We start from the raw sequence: 18,424 nt of genomic DNA on the forward strand, positions 1-18,424 counted from the left end.
TGGTTAGGAAGGAAAGGGATCTGTAGAACAAGCAGCCTCCTCAGCGGAGCATCCAGGGTGGAGCTGACTCCCTGGGGCATAGATAGGAATTGGTGAGTGTTTAGGAGCTGCAGACAAGCAGAGCCTACAACCCCGAGTGAGGTTCAAATAGGGCCTGGGGCTGGGGCGGTTGCTGAGGCTTTTCCCACACTCTCCTTGGCCCAGCACCTGGGGCTCCTCCCTCCTCGCACCCAGCCTACAGTTTGGGAACCAGACATTAAGCCCCCGGGGAGAGGACGGTTAAAGGTGAGCGGGGCACGAGCGGGGCTGCAGAAGGTGATTGGCAGGCGCCTGAGCCCACGGCGAGCGCCACCGCTGCTCCACAGGCCACCACCCGGAGGAGCGGCTGCCATCCACGTGCTAAGGAGAGAAGGAGGCACCGGACCAAGGGGCAAAGGACACCTCGTAGAGGGAGGGCGGGGGAACCTGCAGCGCCTGCCGTCCACACCCCAGTCAAAAGCCGGGCCTCGTGCGGGCACAGCGCTCGGAGCCCTCTGCCGCCGGCGCTGGGAAGGCGCGGGGTGAGGCCGCGGCGGCCTGAGCATCTGCAGCCCCGGGGAGACCCGAGGCCCAGGAGCCGAGTCCAGCCCGACGCCATCTGCAGATCGTGTGGAGCTCAGGTGAGCACGGGAGGTCTTCAGGTATCAGAGGGACATAGATGCCTTGTGCAGGAGGACCCAGGGCCCCGCCACACCTCAGTTGCCACAGTGTGTAATGGTGAGGGGGGCATTCCTAAATCACAACTGGAGTGGGGGGGCTCCCACCCTCTGTGCCCCCCCAACTTGCTCATGCGCACAGCCAGTGGGGAAAGAGGCAGGCTCAGACGCCAGGGAAGACTGGACATCAGAAATCCTAGTCTATCTTGCTTGACATTTTGGGATCACCCAGGCTCCCAGGGTCGCCTCCTGGGTCCCCCCATGCTGAGCTGGGATAGGATAGTGACCTGGTGAAGGGGGGCCTGGCTGGATCCAGGGAGGCAGGAGAGTGGGGGACAGATGCCAGGGTGGGGCCTGTGGATTTCCGGTCACCCAGCTTGGCAGCAGGCGAGGGCTAGGAACCTGGTTGTAGGCCTGCCCACTTGGTCAAGCCTGGAAGGGCCAGAACTTCTTGTTGGCTCTCAGCCACTCTATCCCCAAGCCTGTGGCTCTTGAGGCCACCATGGTGGGAGAGGAGACCGTGTGACTAGGTATGGGCTGTGTTTCCGTCTTTAGATTCCTGCCTTTGTCAGGCTTTGTGACCTTGGCCCTTTTCTGGGCCTGGTTCTTCCTCTGTGGCACTGGAAGCTTCCTCTAGGGCCACCTGAATGGAGACAGGGACAGAATAAAATGGGACACTGAGACAGGTTGGGAGGGAAGGGCAGGCTGTCCAATGAAGGCCCCTTTGTCTTCACAAAGGGTTTTTACAGGTCTAGTTCAGTCTGCCTCCTTACCCAAGATCTTGGTAATTCTCAGTAACTGGCCTGCTTCTACCCTGTCATGGCCCCCATATCAAAAGGAAGACTCAAATGGGTCCACAGCAGGGTTGCCCATGCATGCCTGTAATCCCAGCACTTAAGAGGATGAAGCAGGAGGATTGATGAGTTTGAGGTTAGCCAAAGCTACAAGGTGAGAGCCTGTCTCACAATTAACGAACACAAAGAGGCCCAGAACTATAGCTTAACTGGTAGAGCACTCACCTAGCGGGTACAAAGCCCTGGGTTTCAAACCCACTGCTGTATAAACCAGGTGCGGTGGTGCATGTATGTAATTCTAGCATTGGGGAGTAAGGGTGGAGGCCAGAGTTCAAGATCATCCTAGGCTGCATAGCAAACTTGAAGCCAGCCTGAGATATGAGACCCTGTCTCAAGACAAAGCAACTAAGAACAGCAGAAACAGGCTGTGCATGGTGGCTCAGGTCTTTAATTCCAGCATTGTGGAGGCACAAACAGGCAGATATGAGCTCAAGGCCACTGGCCTGGTTGCCCTTGTGAGTTCCAGGCCAGCCAGGGTTACATAGTGAGACCCTTTCTCAAAAGAACAACACACACAGGGCTGGAGAGATGACTCAGTGGTTAAGAGCACTGACTGCTCTTCAGAGGACCTGAGTTCAATTCTCAGCACCCACATGGCAGCTAACAAGTGTCTGTAGCTACAAGTCTGACACCTCACACAGGCATACATGCCCCAAACCCACCAATGCAAATGAAACACCACACACACACACACACACACACACACCACACACACACACACCACCACCATCACCAAACCACCAAAAACATAAAAACCAAGGATTGTCTTTGCCAGAGAAAGAAAATGGAAGCCATGCAGTGGTGGCGCACACCTTTAATCCTAGCACTTGGGAGGCAGAGGCAAGTGAATCTTTGTGAGTTTCAGGACAGCCAGGGCTACCCAGAGAAATCTCCTTTACATTGACTGCACACCAGGTGCCATGTGGGGCTTTCCTTGCCCCTGTTCCTCCATCATGACCACCTGAGACAGAAAGGATATTATCTATACTTTGTAGTTCAGGAGGCAGAGGCCCAGAGAGGTCAAGGCAGTGGCTGAAGGTCACACAGCCTAGAAGTAGCAGAGCTAGGATGTGAACCCAGGCAGACTGATCGTAATGCTGTTTTCTGCTCCCCCTGCTGCCTCTGACTCCTCCACTGTCTTCCTCTGGCTTCACTCCACCCATGTCTACCTGGGGCTAAAAACATTGTAGGCAAGGAAATGCCTACTCTGTCTTAGCAGGTTGTGTGGGCATGACCCTGTCCTAGATCAGATCCTAAGTATCCATAGGCCATGTACCTACCTCCTCCACCTCATCTCTCTCCCTATCCACATGTCCTAAGCGGGAAACTCCAACAAGGTGGCCCATGCCAGCCTCTCCTCTTTGAAGCTGATGGTACCGACATAGAAGAGAGTTGACAGACAGAAAGAACCCTGCCAGAGCTAGTCCTGACCCTGATAAATACAATGTGTCTCCGGGGCTAGCCCAGGAGACAGGTTCAATTTGGCAGTTCCAGAGCCACTGCCTACTCAATTTTTGTTTCACAATCAGTCTCTCCAGGTATGTGACCTGAAGTGATTTGATCCTAAGTCCCATTTTCCATCTTGGTCCAGTGGCTTGATACTGACAGAGCTGTCCTGAACTATTCATCCCAGAGGGGACAAGGCTGACATTCCAGGCAGAGGAAAAGCTGGCCCCAGTTGGCTTCAGAGACCCTTTCCATCCATAAGTCCCTTTGAGAAAGCTGTCAGACTGTTCATCTTCTAGATCCTTATTTCCGGGTTCTATTAAGCCTTATTATTTTGTTTTAATTTATTGGTGTGTGACATGTGTGTCTGTGTATAGAACATGCATGTGGCAGTCAGAGAACAACTCTTTGGAGTTTCTCTCTCCATATCGTGGGCCCCAGGGATTGAACTCAGGTCATCAGGCTCGGCAGTTGGTGCCTTTACCAGCTGAGGCACCTCCCTGGCCCTATTTCACATTTTGTAACAACGGCACTAGGTAAATGGCAACATGGTAGCCGCTGAGGAGGCCAAACCAACCTCCAAAGCCACTCAGCTGCTCCTGAAGTATGTCCCCTCTCCTTGGGTAGTGAGCCCAAGATCGTGCAAGGGGAAAGTGTTTCCGTCTGTGCCCTGCACCCCAAAGCTCTGTTGTACAAGGGGACCCCGAACTATAAAAACACATTATCTAACTCCATGGCTAGGTCTGACCCTGCTGTTCCCCAGGTAGCTGGTGACTTGGGATGGGGCAACTTGAGTGCTCACCCCATCTTCAGGGTCCCCCCTTTCTTCTAAACAGTGCACAGAATCCACCCAGGCACAAGGGGAAGCTAGAGACAATGTCTTCCAATAATGCCCAAAGGAAGAGGCTGCACTTTGGAGCCTATCTGTTGAGTGGCCTCAACTTTAACTTTTCCACCTGGAAAATGGACAGATGGTAACCATAATGTCTGTGCTGTGCCTTCTGGAGCCCAGTCCCTCTCTTTTTCTCTTTTTCCATCTTTCTCTCCATCTCTCCATTTCCTGTCTTTCTCTCCCTGTCTCTTGTCTTTTTGTCTATCTGGGTGTGTTTGTTTGTTTGTTTGTTTGCCTCCTCATCACTCTCTGTGAGTGTCTCTGCCTCTGTGTCACTGTCTCTCTGTGTCTCTCTCTTTCTACTTCTCTAGCTTTATCTTTGTCTCTGTGTCTTTTCTGTCTCTCTCTTTCTGTTTCTTTGTGTTTCTCTCTAATCTATTTCTTTCTTTGTATGTATCTTTCTTTCCATTTCTTTGCCTGCCCCTCTTTTTTAAAAATCTGTCTCTCTCCTCTGTCTCTCCCTGTCTCTGCCTCTGTCGCTTTCTCCTCTCTTTCCTCTCTGTCTCTCTTGGTCTTTCTGTCCTTCCCTCTTTTTTCTCATTTATCTCTCTTTCCTGTCTGTTTTTCTCAGGTTTTCCTCTTTCTTCCAGTGATGCAAGGCCCTGGGGCGGGGGAGACTCTGGCTTTTCCTTGGGGAGATTGCTAAGAGGAATGAACGCCAGGCTGGTCAGTCTCCCTTGCCTACTTTTGAGGCTTGCTGGTCCAAGCTGCCAAACTTCCTGTCCAGCAGTGGGAGAGCCCCTGATGGTCACAGCTCTTCTACCAGAGCCAGGGAATGGACTTTCCAGACCTGCTCTGGTACAGCTTGCCTGCTTCACACTGGCGGCCCTCTCTGTAAATAGCAGGTACCCACTGTTGTTGGGCTCAGCCTTGCCTAGACTCACCTGGCGCACAAAATTGGTGAGAGCAAGCCTCAGAGATGGAGCACCCTTCCATCCCCAGATACATATTACTGTCAGCGGTGACAGGCCTGAAACGGGGGCAATGGCACTCTTTGTTTTTGTGTTTACTGTTTACGGCTCACTTTGAAGCTCTGGCCAGCCTCGGACTCACAGAGATCTGCCTGCCTCTGTCTCCTGAGTGCTGGAATTAAAGATGTGCACCACTACCGCCTAGCACAGTACAAGTTCTTCTTCTTCTTTTTAAAGATTTATTTATTTATTAGATATACGGTGTTCTGCCTGCGCGTGTGCCTGCAATCCAGAGAGAGCACCGGATCTCATTAGGGATGGTTCTGAGACACCGTGTGTGGTTTGATGGGAATTCAGAGCCTTTGGAAGAGCAGCCAGTGCTCTTAACCTCCGAGTCATCTTTCCAGCCCCTGCACTACAAGTTCTTAACCACTGAGGCATCTCTCTAGCCCTCATCACAGTTTGTATTTTTTTGTTTCTTCTTGGTCCTGGTGGCTGGACTCTCCTACTGAGCCATAGGAGCCCAGGTGTCTTTCTTTCATTTTTCTTTTAAAGATTTATTTATTTATTATATAGACAGTGTTCTATCTACATGTATGCCTACTTACAGAAGAGGGCACCAGATCTCATTAGAGATGGTTGTGAGCCACCATGTGGTTGCTGGGAATTGAACTGAGGACCTCTGAAAGAGCAGCCAGTGCTCTTAACCTCTGAGCCATCTCTCCAACTACCCAGGTTTATTTCTTTACATATCTATTTGTGCTTTGGTGATTTTTTTTGGAAGGGTCTCCCAAAGGCCTGGCCTCAAACTTGTTATGTGGCTGAAGCTGGCCTTGAACCCTATCACTCCTGCCTCACAAGAGCTGGGATGACAGGAGCACACTAACATGTTCAAAATTTCCCACTTTCTAAGACGTTTCCAGAAAGGATCTTGTTAAGTTGCTCAAGTTAGTGTGTGAAACTTGCTATGTAACCCAGGCTGGCCTGCAACTGACAGTCTCCTATCTTGGTTTTCTGAGTGCTGGGATTGCAGACACACACCACCACACCAGGCTTGACTAGAACTTGTACGGTTTAGATGACTTGGGGTTGTGGCTGGGTGCTTTGATTGGGCCAATAGATAAGTCTAGCAGGCAGCCGCAATGTTTGGCTACATTATAATGGGGAATATATTTCTGCTTTTTAAAATTCCTGGTGACTCCAGATAGTTTAAGCATGAGTGCTAGCTAATGGAGACCAAGGTCCAAGGTGAATGGCTTAGATTTAATTTACTTTTTTTTTTTTTTTTTTTTTTTTTTTTTTTGGTCTTTTTGGTTTTTTGTTTGATTTTTGAGATAGGGTTTCTCTGTGTAGCTTTGGAGCCTGTTCTGGAACTAGCTCTGTAGACCAGGCTGGCCTCGAACTCACAGAGATCCTTCTGCCTTTGCCTCCTGAGTGCTAGGACTAAAGGTGTGTGCCACCAATGCTCAGCTTAATAATTTACTTTTTTCTTTTTCTTCTCTCTCTCCTTCTCTCTTTTCCAGACAAGATCTTACTGTGTACCTCTGGCTGTCCTGGAATTCACTGTGTAAACTAGGCTGGCCTCCTCACAGAGATCCAGCTTCCTCTGCTTCCTCAGTGCTGAGATTAAAAGTATGCACCACAATGCCTAAGTTAAATTTTCAACAACTCTCCCTCTAACTAATATGGGGGGTGGTCAGGATGAGACACTGGAGGTTGAGTTCAGTCACTGTACCAGGCAGTTTTTTGTTATTGTAACAAAATCCCAAGACTTCTAAAACTATAAAGAAAAAAGCCAGGGGCTGGGAGCGTAGGTCAGTTGGTTGAATGCTTGCATAATATGCACAAAGCCAGGAGTTCTATTCGAAGCATCACCTAAACCCTTTGTTATGGCTCATGCACGTGTGTGTGTGCACACGCGCGCACATGTGTGTTGTGTTGTGTGTATGTATGTACGCATGGGCACGCAAACATGATGGTGAAGGGGGTGCACATGTGGCGGTCAGAGAACAGCTTTTATGGAGTTGGTTCTCTTCTGCCTTTATGTGGGTTCTGGGAATCAAACTCACATCTCCAGACTTGAAAGGCAACCCCTACCAGCTGGCCCATCTTGCTGCCCAGAGAAAGGGGGGAAAGTTCCCACCCTTTTAATGCCATTGGCATGTGAATTTGGTGATTAAAAACTGTAATTCAGGGAAACAAATCATAGTCAGGCCAGCAGTCACCAATGGCCAAAAGCTTAGTCAACCTTGCTTGCATAATACAGCCTCTAGCAAAATCACTATACGATAGGGTAAAGCTCTTGCCTAGTGTGCGTGAAGCCCTTAGTCCCATCACCAGCATCGCACAAACTGGGTGTGGTGGCGTCAGTTCTGTGATCTCAGCACTGGGGAGGTGGAAGGACAAAGATCTGGAGTTTGAGGCGAGCCTGGGCTACATGACACCCTGTTTCCAAAAGAAAAAAGAAATAATAATAATAATAAAAAAAAACAGCTACAGCCTGTTGCACTGACAGACATGGGCAGGCGGGGTGGATATCTCACTACACAGCCAGACATAGCCCAGCATCCAGGGGGCAGAAGGAGGTGGACCTCTGTGAGCCTGACATCCACGGGGCTGTGTAGTGACCTGAGCACACACCCTGCCTCAAACAAGCAAACAAAAATCACAACCCAGAATCTTTTTCCTTTAAAAAAAGAAACGAAGGAGGGGAGTAAGATGTGGTGGGTCAAGGGTCAATCAAGGGGCATTGGTGTGACCACCATGCCCAGCTTCTTTTCTTTAAAAAAAAAAAAAAGTATTTATTTAATGGGGGGGGTTGTAGGGCAATTTGTGGTAAGTGGTTCTCTGCTTCCATTACTGGTATTGAACTCAGTCTCTCCCCCCCCCCCTTCTTTTTGGCTTTTCAAGACAGGGTTTCTCTGTGTAACAGCCATGGAACTAGCTCTGTAGACCAGGCTGGCCTCAAAATCACAGAGATCAGCCTGCCTCAGCGTCCCAAGTGCTAGGATTAAAAGTGTGCACAACCATGGCCCAGCCTGAACTCAATCTTGACAGCAAGAGCTGACCCATCCAGCCCCAGCCCATTCCCCTCTTTGTTTTTTGTTTTGTTTTGTTTTGTTTTTTGTCTGTTTGTTTTGAAAACAAGATCTCACTATGTAACCCAGGCTGCCCTTAATCTTCTTGCCTCAGCCTCCCAAGTGCTGGCTTCATAGGCACATGTCACCACATCCAGCCCCTGTAAGCTGATCAAGTGTCAAGCTGGTGGTGGAATCTGACCCTGGCAGTGATCCAACGGCCACACTTTAGTGGTTTTTATTTACTTGTTTGTGGTGCTGGAGTGGAACTTAATACACTTGGTGTGAGGACAGGGCTCTACCCCTGAGCCACACCCCAACCCCTCAATAGGCGATTCTAGGCAGACCCACCCCAGGCTGCTCTATGAGGGACATTGGAGCCAGGCTTTTAGGCAGAACCTGGATGTAACTACCTGTGTCCTGGCCCAGTGAGCCAGTGGGCAATGGTCCTTGTCTCTGCCCTCTGCCTGGGTTTAATCCCTAGAACCCACAGTGGAAGGAGAGAATGGACTCTCAAAAGTTGTCCTCTGACATCATGGACACCATGACACCATGTGTGCATACACATACACTAATAGCAATAACTATAAATTTTAAATGGAAGAATAGGGAAACATATACATGGAAATATGGATTGATATCCTGGAAACAAATTGCCTGGTAGCAGATTGGTGGATGAATGGGTAGATGGAAAGAGGAATAGAAGAAGCCAGGTGAGGTGCCACACATTAGCGATTCCAGCACTCAGGAGTTGGGGGGAGGGGGAGGAGAATGAACATGAGTGATGGTTGGGCTGTATGGATAGATGGGTGGGAAGGGAGATGACAGATGTAGCTGAACAGCAGGTGGGTCCACACGTTGGGGGATGGATAGATAAGTAGGTAAATGACTATGAGTCGGCGACAGGCAGAAGAAGGAAGGAAGGAACAGGATGGGTACTCACTTGATTTTTCTGTCTCGTCTACCCTTCCTTCTTTGCCTCCTCAGCCCCCTTAGCCTCTCAGAGCCCAGGGATCAGTGAGTTTCAGGAAGGACGAGAGGCAGCCTATGTGGGACAGTCATAGTATGAACCGTGTCCACGATAGGATTGCTGCTGTTTTCAGACAGTCTCACGGTGTAGCCTCCACCTCACACTCCTCCTCCCTCAGTCTCCCAAATGAGCAGATTGGTGTTCCATCACTCTTGGCTTGAGACGCTTTTTACGTTTTATCTTATTTTATTAGTCTTTTCGAGAACAGGGTTTCTTTGTGTATCTTTGGCTGTCCTAGAACACAGATCTGTCTGCCTCTGCCTCCCGAGTGCTGAGACTAAAGGTGTGCACCATCATGCCAGGCTCACTTTGTTTTGTTTTGTTTTCAAGACAGGGTTTCTATGTATTGCTTCGGAAGTTGTCCTGGAACTCGCTCTGTAGACCAAGCTGGCCTCAAACTCACAGAGATCCGCCTGCCTCTGCCTCCCAAGTGCTGGGATTAAAGGTGTGCACCACTGACGCCTGGCAGCCAGGTTCACTTTTATTTTTTATTTTATTTTTAATTAATTTATTTTTGTTTTATGGCAGTGGTGTTTTGCCTCATGTATGTCTGTGTGAGGATGTTGGATCCCTTGGAACTGCCATGTGAATGTTGGGAATTGAACCCCAGTACACTGGGAGAGCAGCCAGTGCTCTTAATTGCTGAGCCATTTCTCCAGCCCCCAACATTTTATTTTTTTTGAGATGAGGTCTCATGTGGCCCAGGCTGCTCTTGGAAATGCTATGTAGCTGGAGATGACCTTGAACTTCTGACCCTTCTGCCTCCATCTTCTGAGTGCTAGGATTGCAGGTTTGTGCCACCTCTTCCGAGCTGATATGGTGATGGGAATCAAATACAGGGCTTTGTGTGTTTTAGGCAAGCTACAGCCAACTGAACCACTCTCAGCCCCAAGGCTCATGTGTTTGATAGAACAATTGGATATTTCCTTTATGAAAATGAATCCAATATGACTTCCTTTACATTTATCAATGCATGGAGGTCAGAGGACAACTTTCAAGAGTCAGTCTCTCCTTCCATGTGTGTCCTGGGGATTGAACTCAGATTGGCAGAGTTCTCAGCAAGCACCTGCTGAGCCATTTATCAACATTTTGACTCACTCATGCAGATGCTCAGTGCTCACATCTAGAAGAGGAAGCGGCTTCCCTCTTTGCTACCAGTTAGTCACACAGTCAAGTCTCTCTCTCTCTCTTTCTCTCTCTCTCTCTCTCTCTCTCTCTCTCTCTCTCTCTCTCTCTCTCTCTTGTTTTTGAAACAGACTATCACCTTTAATCCCCGCTGCCTTAGAATTCACTGTGTAGTTTAGAGCAGTCCTCCACTTACTCATAGAACTCTTCCTGCCTCAGCATCCCAAGTGCTGAGATTAGAAGCATGGCATGAGAATTAGAATTAGAAGCACAAGATTAGAAGCTTTCTAGTTACATAAGGCCATGTCTTGGGGCTGGAGAGATAGCTGAGAGGTTAAGAACACAGACTGCTCTTCCAGAGGTCCTGAGTTCAATTCCCAGAAACCACGTGGTGACTCACAGCCATCTATGAGATCTGGTGCCCTCATCTGGCCTACAGGCACACCATTCCCCACAGCCATCTTGCTGCCCCACCCCTTTCTAATTTTTTAAAAATGTCACCCATTTTTCAATGGTTCTTGGTGTGTACAGGGTTGTGCAACCACTTCTGTTGAATTCAACAAGTTTCATCAGCACAAAGGGAGGCCACATCTGTGCCGTGTGCCAGCTGTGGCAGTGATCCACTGTGATCCTCAGGTCTCAAGAGGTGGAGGCTGGGGATCAGAAGTTCAAAGTCATCCACAGTTACACAGTACATTCGAGGTCAGTCTGGTGTACTTAAAAAACAAACAATAAACAAAGCCCTGCCTCTCCAGAAAGAAACAAAGAAAACCATATCTATACTCTGTCGGCTTCTTTTTTTTTTTTTTTTCAGACTTAATTCACTTTATTTTTCTTGTATAAAACCCTTATGTGGTGGCAACAGCTGGAGCCTGGGTCCTCTGAACAGAGACTCTGATATGGGCTTTCACAAGATGGTCAGTGAATTCCTATTAAGGAGACTTGGTGAACACAGTCTCTTTCCAGAGGTCAGGGGTCAGGTAGCTGTAGGTCTTAAAGATGGCATCAAAGGTGGCCTTGGCACAGTTGCCCAGGGTGGCAGTGCAGCCCTGGCTGATGTGTAGCAGTCATCAATACTGGCCATCATCAGTAGCTTCTTGGGCACAGGAGCAGAGATGATGCCAGTGCCTCTGGGTGCAGGGATGAGACGCACCAACACAGAGCCACAGTGGCCTGTCACTTTGCATGGAACAGTGTGGGGCTTGCCAATCTTGTTCCCCCAGTAGCCTCTACTCACAGGGACAATGGAAAGCTTAGCTAAGATGATGGCCCCTCGGATAGCTGTGGCTACCTCCTTGGAAGATTTAACACCAAGACCAACATGACCATTGTAGTCCCCAATAGCGACAAAAGCCTTGAACCTGGTCCGCTGACCAGCCCTTATCTGTTTCTGTACTGGCATGATCCTTAGAACCTCATCCTTAAGAGATGCCCCCAAGAAAAAGTCAATAATCTCGGATTCCTTAATGGGCAGAGAGAAAAGGTAGATCTCCAGGGACTTGATCTTCATGTCCTTAACCAGGTGGCCCAGCTTGGTGACAGGAACCCACTCCTTGTCTTCGGCTTTACCTCCACGAGCCCCACGGCCACGGCCTCGACCATGACTGCGGCCCCTAAGACCGCACGAAGCCTCCGTGGAAGCTGCCGGGGCCTCTAATCCTGGGCTCCCGGGTCCTCCGGGCCCTCCCGGCTGCACCTGCGTCATCCGCCATTTGGTGATTTCCCGAAGTAGAAGAAGCACTCTGTCTGCTTCTTATTGGGAGCCCATGGAAAAGAAACCCTGTCTAAAAAATAATGTAGTCCTGGCTGTCCTGGAACTCACTCTGTAGACCAGGCTGGCCTGGAACTCAGAGATCCACCTGCCTCCACCTCCTGAGTGTTGAGATCAAAGCATGCACCATTGTCGCCCTGCTTATTTTTTTAACTTAATATTTTTAGACATATTTTTATTTTATGTGTATGAGTGTTTTGCCTGCATGTAGGAATGTGCACCATGCCTAGGGAAGAAGGCATCAGATTCCTTGGAACTGGAGTTACAGGTGTTTGTTAGCCACTGTGTGGATGCTAACTGCTGAGCCATCTCTTCAGCCCAGTTTGTCCTTTTAAGTTAAATTTGTGTGTGTGTGTGATATGTATGTGTGTATGTATGTGTGTGTATACATGTGTAGATGGATAGGTGGAAAGATAATAGATGGATAGGTAAATGTATTTACAGAGAGACGGTTGGACAACATATACATTGATGACTACAAGAATTGGTGGATGGGGCCAGATATGGTGGTACCCACCTTTAATTCCAGCACTTGGGAAGCAGAGGCAGGCAGATTTCTTTTAGTTCGAGGCCAGCCTGGTCTACAGAGTGAGTTCCAGGCCAGTCAGAGCTATAAAATGAGGCCCTGCCTTAAAAAAGGACTTGGTAGATGTCTGGGTAGTTGATGTGATAGTGATATTGTTGTCACTTCAACAAAATCTAGAGTTGCTTTTGAGATAAGCCTGTGGGCATGTCCAGAAAGAGATTCTTTTGATTTTGATCACTGAGATAAGACCGGTCCACCTAGGGTGGTGCCATTCCCTAGCTGGGATGCTGGATTGCATAAATGGAGAAAGGTTGCCGAGCAGCAGCATCTTTCATGTTTTCTGCTTCCTAATGGAGGGTGTGACCAGATGCTCCAAGCTCCTGCTGCCTGGACCTCTCCTCCATGACTTGACAGTGCCTTTGAACTATATGCCAGAGTAAACACTTTCTCCCTTAATTTGCTTTATTCAGAGTATTTTATTACAGCAACAGGAAAAGTAACTAAGATACAGTTGGTAGATAGATAGATGGTAGAGAGATTGATCAGTTAATGAATGGGTGGATAATAGATGAACAGATGAGGAGTAAAATGGTAGATGGGTAGATAGGCAATGGGATGGATAAGAAGATGTTTGGATGGATAGATGAACAGTAGATGGACAACAGATGGCAGATATACTGTTAGATGGATGGCATGGTGGTTTGAAAGAAAATGCCCTCCGAAGGGAATGGCACTGTTAGGAGGTGTGGTTTTGTTGGAGTAGATATGACCTTTTTGGAGGAAATGTGTCACTGTAGAGGTGGGCTTTGAAGTCTCATATGCTCAAGAATCCACCCAGTGTCTCAGAATACTTCCTGCTGTCTGTGAATCAAGATGTCGAAGCCTCACTCCTTCTCTAGCACAATGTCTGCCTGCATGTTGCCATGCTTCCTGCCATGATGATAATGGACTGAATCTTTGAAACTGTAAGTGAGTTACCTCAATTAAATGTTTTTCTTTATAAGAGTTGCCTCAGCCAGGGATGTGGTCAGGGGTGGTGCATGCCTTTAATCCCAGCACTTGGGAGGTAGAGACAGGTTGATCTCTTTGAGTTTGAGGCCAGCCTGGTCTTCAGAGTGAGTTCCAGGAAGGGCTCCAAAGCTACAGAGAAACCCTGTCTCAACAAACAAAAACAACAACAACAACAACAAAAAATAGTTGCCTTGGTCATGGTGTCTCTTCACAGCAATAGAAACCCTAACTAAGATAGATGGACAATTGGTGAATAAATGCCTAAGAAGATGATGAATGAATTGATGGGTGGACAGATAGACGATGCGATGAGTGGGGCAGATAGATGATGGTAGATGGGTAAATAGCTAAATACATGATGGATAGAGAACAGATGGATGAATGAGATGGATTGATGATGTACAGATAGAACATGGGTGGATAATGGATGGATAAACAGGTGACGGATGTATAGATGGATGGGTGAATTAATGGGTGAGTAGATAAATGGACAATGGGAGGACAGATGGACACAGCATAGCTAGAAGATAAATGTGAAAAACTCATCTATTCAGCAAATATGCATTAGCTCTTTTTTGATTTTTGTTTGTTCATTTGTTTTGTGAGACTGTGTCCTACTATGTAGTCTAGAACTCACTATGCAGATCAGGCTGGCCTTGAACTCACAGGGATCCTCCTGCCTCTGTCTTCTGAGTGCTGGGACTAAAGGCTTGAGCCACCAAGTCTGGCCACATTTGTTCTTAAAGGGGAAGTTGGACAGCAATGAGGAACAAATTCTTGGTTCTGCCAGGAAATTTGCCATCTAGTGGGAAGGAGAGGCCAGTGCACCTATTGTGAATCTCGCTGATGGAAATCCAAATCCAACCAGGGTGGGGAAGGCAAGCAGAAGGTGGCACTTCACTGTGAGTCTAAGGGAGAAACCTCAAGATGCAGGCCTGGGAGGCTGAGATGGTGGCAGGAAGGATCGTTGGGGGAAACTGGATTCATCGTGTAACCTGTGGACTGTGAACCAGACGTATTTATCTAAGAGGCTGTGAACTCTGGGCATCGGGTACTAGAGAGCAAGTGAGAAAGTCACTAAGAGGTGAACCAGGCCAGCTTACACCAGGCCACCTGGAAGAGGCGTCGTGTGTGTCATGCCATGTCATGCCACTGTGGTCAAAAATCAAAAGTTTGGTTTTTGTTGTTGTTGTTTGGAGGGTTTTGCTTTGACATGTTTTGACATTTATTGTGTGTATTCATGTGTTGTGTATGTGTTTGAGAGAGAGAGGGAGAGAGAGAGAGAGAGAGAGAGAGAGAGAGAGTACATGTGCCAACAGTGTTCATGGGTGAAGGTCGAGGAACAACTTGTGGGAGTTGGTTTTCTTCTCCTTCCGTGGGTTCCAAGGACTGGTCATCAGGCTTGGCAGCAAGCACCTTTACCCCATGAGCCATCTCATGGGCCCTGTTTTATTTTGGAGAGACAGGGCCTCACTATGTAGCCCCAAGCTGGCCTCAAACTCGCATGTAGCCAAGCATGACTTTCTACTCCTGATCTTCTGCCTGTATCTTCCCAGGGCTAAGATTACAGAAGTGAGCACCACACCTGGTTTACAAAGTGCTGGGGGATTGAACCCACAGCTTCCTACTTGCTGGGTGGACAAGTACTCTACCAACTGAACTACAGGCCCAGCCTGCAGACAAATCTGGAACTGTATATGTAGACTCCGTTAGCCTTTAAATTTGATGCTTCCACAGTGCTAGACGGTTTATAAGCAAGCCTACCTTTACTTTCTTCCTCCACCCCCCTTTTCTTTTGAGTCAGGGTTTCTCTGTGCAGTCCTGTCTGTCCTGGAACTCACACTGTACACCAGGCTGGCCTCAAACTCAGAGATCCACCTGCCTCTGCCTCCCAAGTGCTGGGATTAAAGGCATGCACCACCACCCAGTGTAAGCCTATCTTCCTTTTTGCTTGTTTGTTTTTTGAATAGGAGTTTCTTTATGTAGCCTTGTCTGTCCTGGAACTCGCTCTGTAGACCATGCTGGCCTTGAACTCGCAGAAATCTCTACCTTCTGACTGCTGGGTCTAAAGGTGTGTGCCACCACTGCCCAGTTCTAAGCCTGTCTGTTTATTGCTGAGGTCTCTAAAGGTTTTCCTCGGGGCCTGGGAAGTAGAACTGAGGTACAAATGAAGCTGTTTGAAGAGCGACTGTTGACTGGGGTGTGTGTGATGAAGTAGGGTCACCCATGACCCTTCCATCCCACTCAGCCAGAGAGAAAGTCTGTGGAAAATAACTCCAGGTAGGAGGCTGTGGCACTTACAGCTACTTTCCAACCAACACCTACATAATCTACATCAGGCTTTCCATTCCTGTGTGGTATGCCTCAGACAAGGGATTTTTTGTTTGTCCAGTGCAGGGAATTGAACCCAGGACCTTGTGAATGTTAGGTAAGCTGTCTACCACTGAGCCATCCTTGGCTGATGCCTCAGAAATAGGACTTTTACCTATTCAGTTAGGTAGCTGTTGTTAATGTCCAGCCTGGTGTTTGTCCTAAATAAAAGTAAGTAAAAGAGAGATGGGAATGGGAGCTGGACCTCAGGGTCAGTGAGAGAACTTCCTGAGCAGAAAGCCTGCCTGAGGACAGGGGAGGTGATCTAGAGAGGGCAGGCTCTCAGGGACCCCCTTCTGAACTTGGCTGCACAATCATAAGAGGACTTGGGTACAATCTAAACATTGGGGGTCAACCATACTGGACCCTGGAAAAGTGAAGAAAGGCAGATGAGGGACACACTGAACTCACTAGGAAGCAGAGTGATCTTGAACTTCTGATATTTCATTGATTTATTTAGTTATTTAGCGTTTATGTGTTTGGGAACGGGTGTGCCATGCGCACCTGTAGAATTCAAAGGTCAACTTAAAGAAATTCAGTATCTTCTTCCACTGTATGGGTCCTGGGGTTGGAATTCACGTTGTCAGACCTGGACAAACATCTTTACCTGTTAGCCATATTGTGGGCTTTAAGTTAAGATCTTTTGCCTTTGCCTGCCAGTGCTGAGATCACAGACCTTCGCCAGCATGCCAAGCTTCTGTGGTGAGGATGATCGAACCCAGGGCTTCATGCATTCTAGGCCAGCACTCTACCTACCGAGCTGCAGCCCCATCCCCAGTCTATCCAAGAAGTAGAAACTAATAAGGGTTCATAACAGAAAGGAACTGCGTTCCCCAAACTCCAGGACCAGTGGTTTCAAATCTGGTTCACTGATTATGCTAATTTGAGCCCCACCTACCACCAAGAACGCGCCCATCTGGACCTATCAGAAACGTGGGGCGTGGTCATGTTAATTAGGCCCTGTTGGGTAAGATAGGAGATTTGACTGCTCCCCAGAGCGCAGTGGAGTTGGCCGCCGTAGTGGCCATGGCGCGCGCCCTGGAGGGTTTAGCTGTGGATTTGCAGGTGCCCCGGGTCGTCCCCTGCCCTGATTCGGACTCGGATACAGACTCTGAGGATCCGAGTCTCCGGCGCAGCGCGGGTGGCTTGCACCGATCTCAGGTCATCCACAGCGGACACTTCATGGTGTCCTCGCCGCATAGCGACTTGCTGAACCGGCGACGCGACCAGGAGGGGCCCATGGGGGTCGCCGACTTCGGGCCGCGCAGCATCGATCCGACACTCACCCGCCTCTTCGAGTGCTTGAGCCTGGCTTACAGGTGAGGGCGGGCCGAGTCCCAGCTTTCCGTGGGGTACCGCGCACTGGGGCTCTGTTCCCACGCTGCTCCGGGGAACTCTGGACACAACCTAGGCATCCTCCCCCTTCCCCGGTCCTAAGCCAGTCCACTGACCCTCGTGAATCATATGCGTTCTATCACCTGCTCGCGGCGCCACTCTCCTGCCCTCTTCTGCAGGGCCTCTGGCAGTTGGGCCCCTCTCCCTTAGGAAATGCCAGGTGTCCCTCACACTCCCCAAACTGTAAGCCATCCCGTCCACTCCCTCCCTCCATTCGTGTCATTCCTGGACTGTTTCATCTATCCTCAGTAGTCCCCGCAAAGTCCCACACATTTCCCTGCACACTGCAGCTCTCTGGTGATTGCTCTCATAGCCAGTGTTAACTTATATGGAGATATAGTTTCTTGTCCACTTCCCGATTGCCCGCACATCATTTGTTTGATTTAGCTTGGTGATTTCAGTCTCACTCTGAAGTTCAGGGTGGCGTGGAGCTAGGTAGCCCAGGCTAAATGCCTATCTCAGCCTCCCAAATACCGGGATTACAGGCATGAGCCACTACGCCTGATTTAGAACGCTCTGTCAAGGTTGGCGGGAAGATGGTGCCCGGGATCTGCCCAGAACCAGCAGGGGGTGCTGCAGTCTGCCTTGCCTCGGGACTGGGGAAACCTGGTCTCCCCGAACCCGGTATCTGTGGGAAGCGTTACAGGAACCCCTTGCTTCTGCTGAGAGCTCCAGGGCCGCACCCAGCTCCAGCCCCACCTACGTGTCCCAGAGGAGGGCACGAACTGGGGTCCTGGCCCAGTGCCCTGGAGCAAAGTTCCCGGGAGCAGAGGGACCAGGATAAATTATCAACCGAAAACAGTAGGAGAGAAAGGGGAATCGGCCGGCCTTGATCCTTCCTCTCTGTAAATACCACTCTTCTTCAACGAGCCTCCTCCCTTTTGTAGAGCCACTGGCTGTAGACCCGCACCTGCAGCCCCATAGGGGACCTGGAGCAGGGGTGGGGATTGCGGAAGAGCGTGGCCTACCTCGTGGTGGCAGAGCTGCGCGACCCCATTGGCTGGAGGCAGTGTAACCTTGGCCCACATGTTCTGGCCTCCAGCCCGGGTCATGTTGCAACCTGATAGTTCAGGGCGCTGAGACCGATGTGGAAAGTTCAAATTCCTTGTCCCATTCCCCCTCCCCCGCCCTTGGACATCATGAGACTCCCTGGGAAGGGGGCATTTAAGGTCTCAGACTACCAGATGCAGCTCACACTGGGACAGTGTTTTAGCTAGCAGAGATTCCCAGTTATTGGGGTTACATGGAGGAGAGGAAGATATCCCTACTGCCGCTCTCTTTGAGGCAGGGTTTCACACTGTAGCCCAAACTAACCTGGCAC

The 18,424-nt window shown here is 49.3% G+C and overlaps 1 protein-coding gene across 9 annotated transcripts in view; it reads left to right on the forward strand.

The window, feature by feature from the left end:
• The first annotated feature begins 484 nt into the window (after positions 1-484).
• Mlxipl (MLX interacting protein like) overlaps positions 485-18,424 on the forward strand; it is a 44,480-nt gene continuing 26,540 nt past the window's right edge. For 4 of the 9 annotated variants that reach the window (XM_051204812.1, XM_051204817.1, XM_051204813.1 and 1 more), the window contains exon 1: positions 16,691-17,027. In XM_051204812.1, the coding sequence (XP_051060769.1) occupies positions 16,735-17,027 (293 nt within the window). In that variant the 5' untranslated portion in view covers positions 16,691-16,734. Of the gene's footprint in view, positions 660-16,689; positions 17,028-18,424 lie in introns of those variants that run through there. The other 5 variants (XM_051204820.1, XM_051204819.1, XM_051204815.1 and 2 more) reach the window with 3 other exon arrangements.

This window comes from Phodopus roborovskii, unplaced genomic scaffold (genome assembly GCF_943737965.1).
Source record: "Phodopus roborovskii unplaced genomic scaffold, PHOROB, whole genome shotgun sequence".
NCBI classification, from domain to species: Eukaryota; Metazoa; Chordata; class Mammalia; order Rodentia; family Cricetidae; genus Phodopus; species Phodopus roborovskii.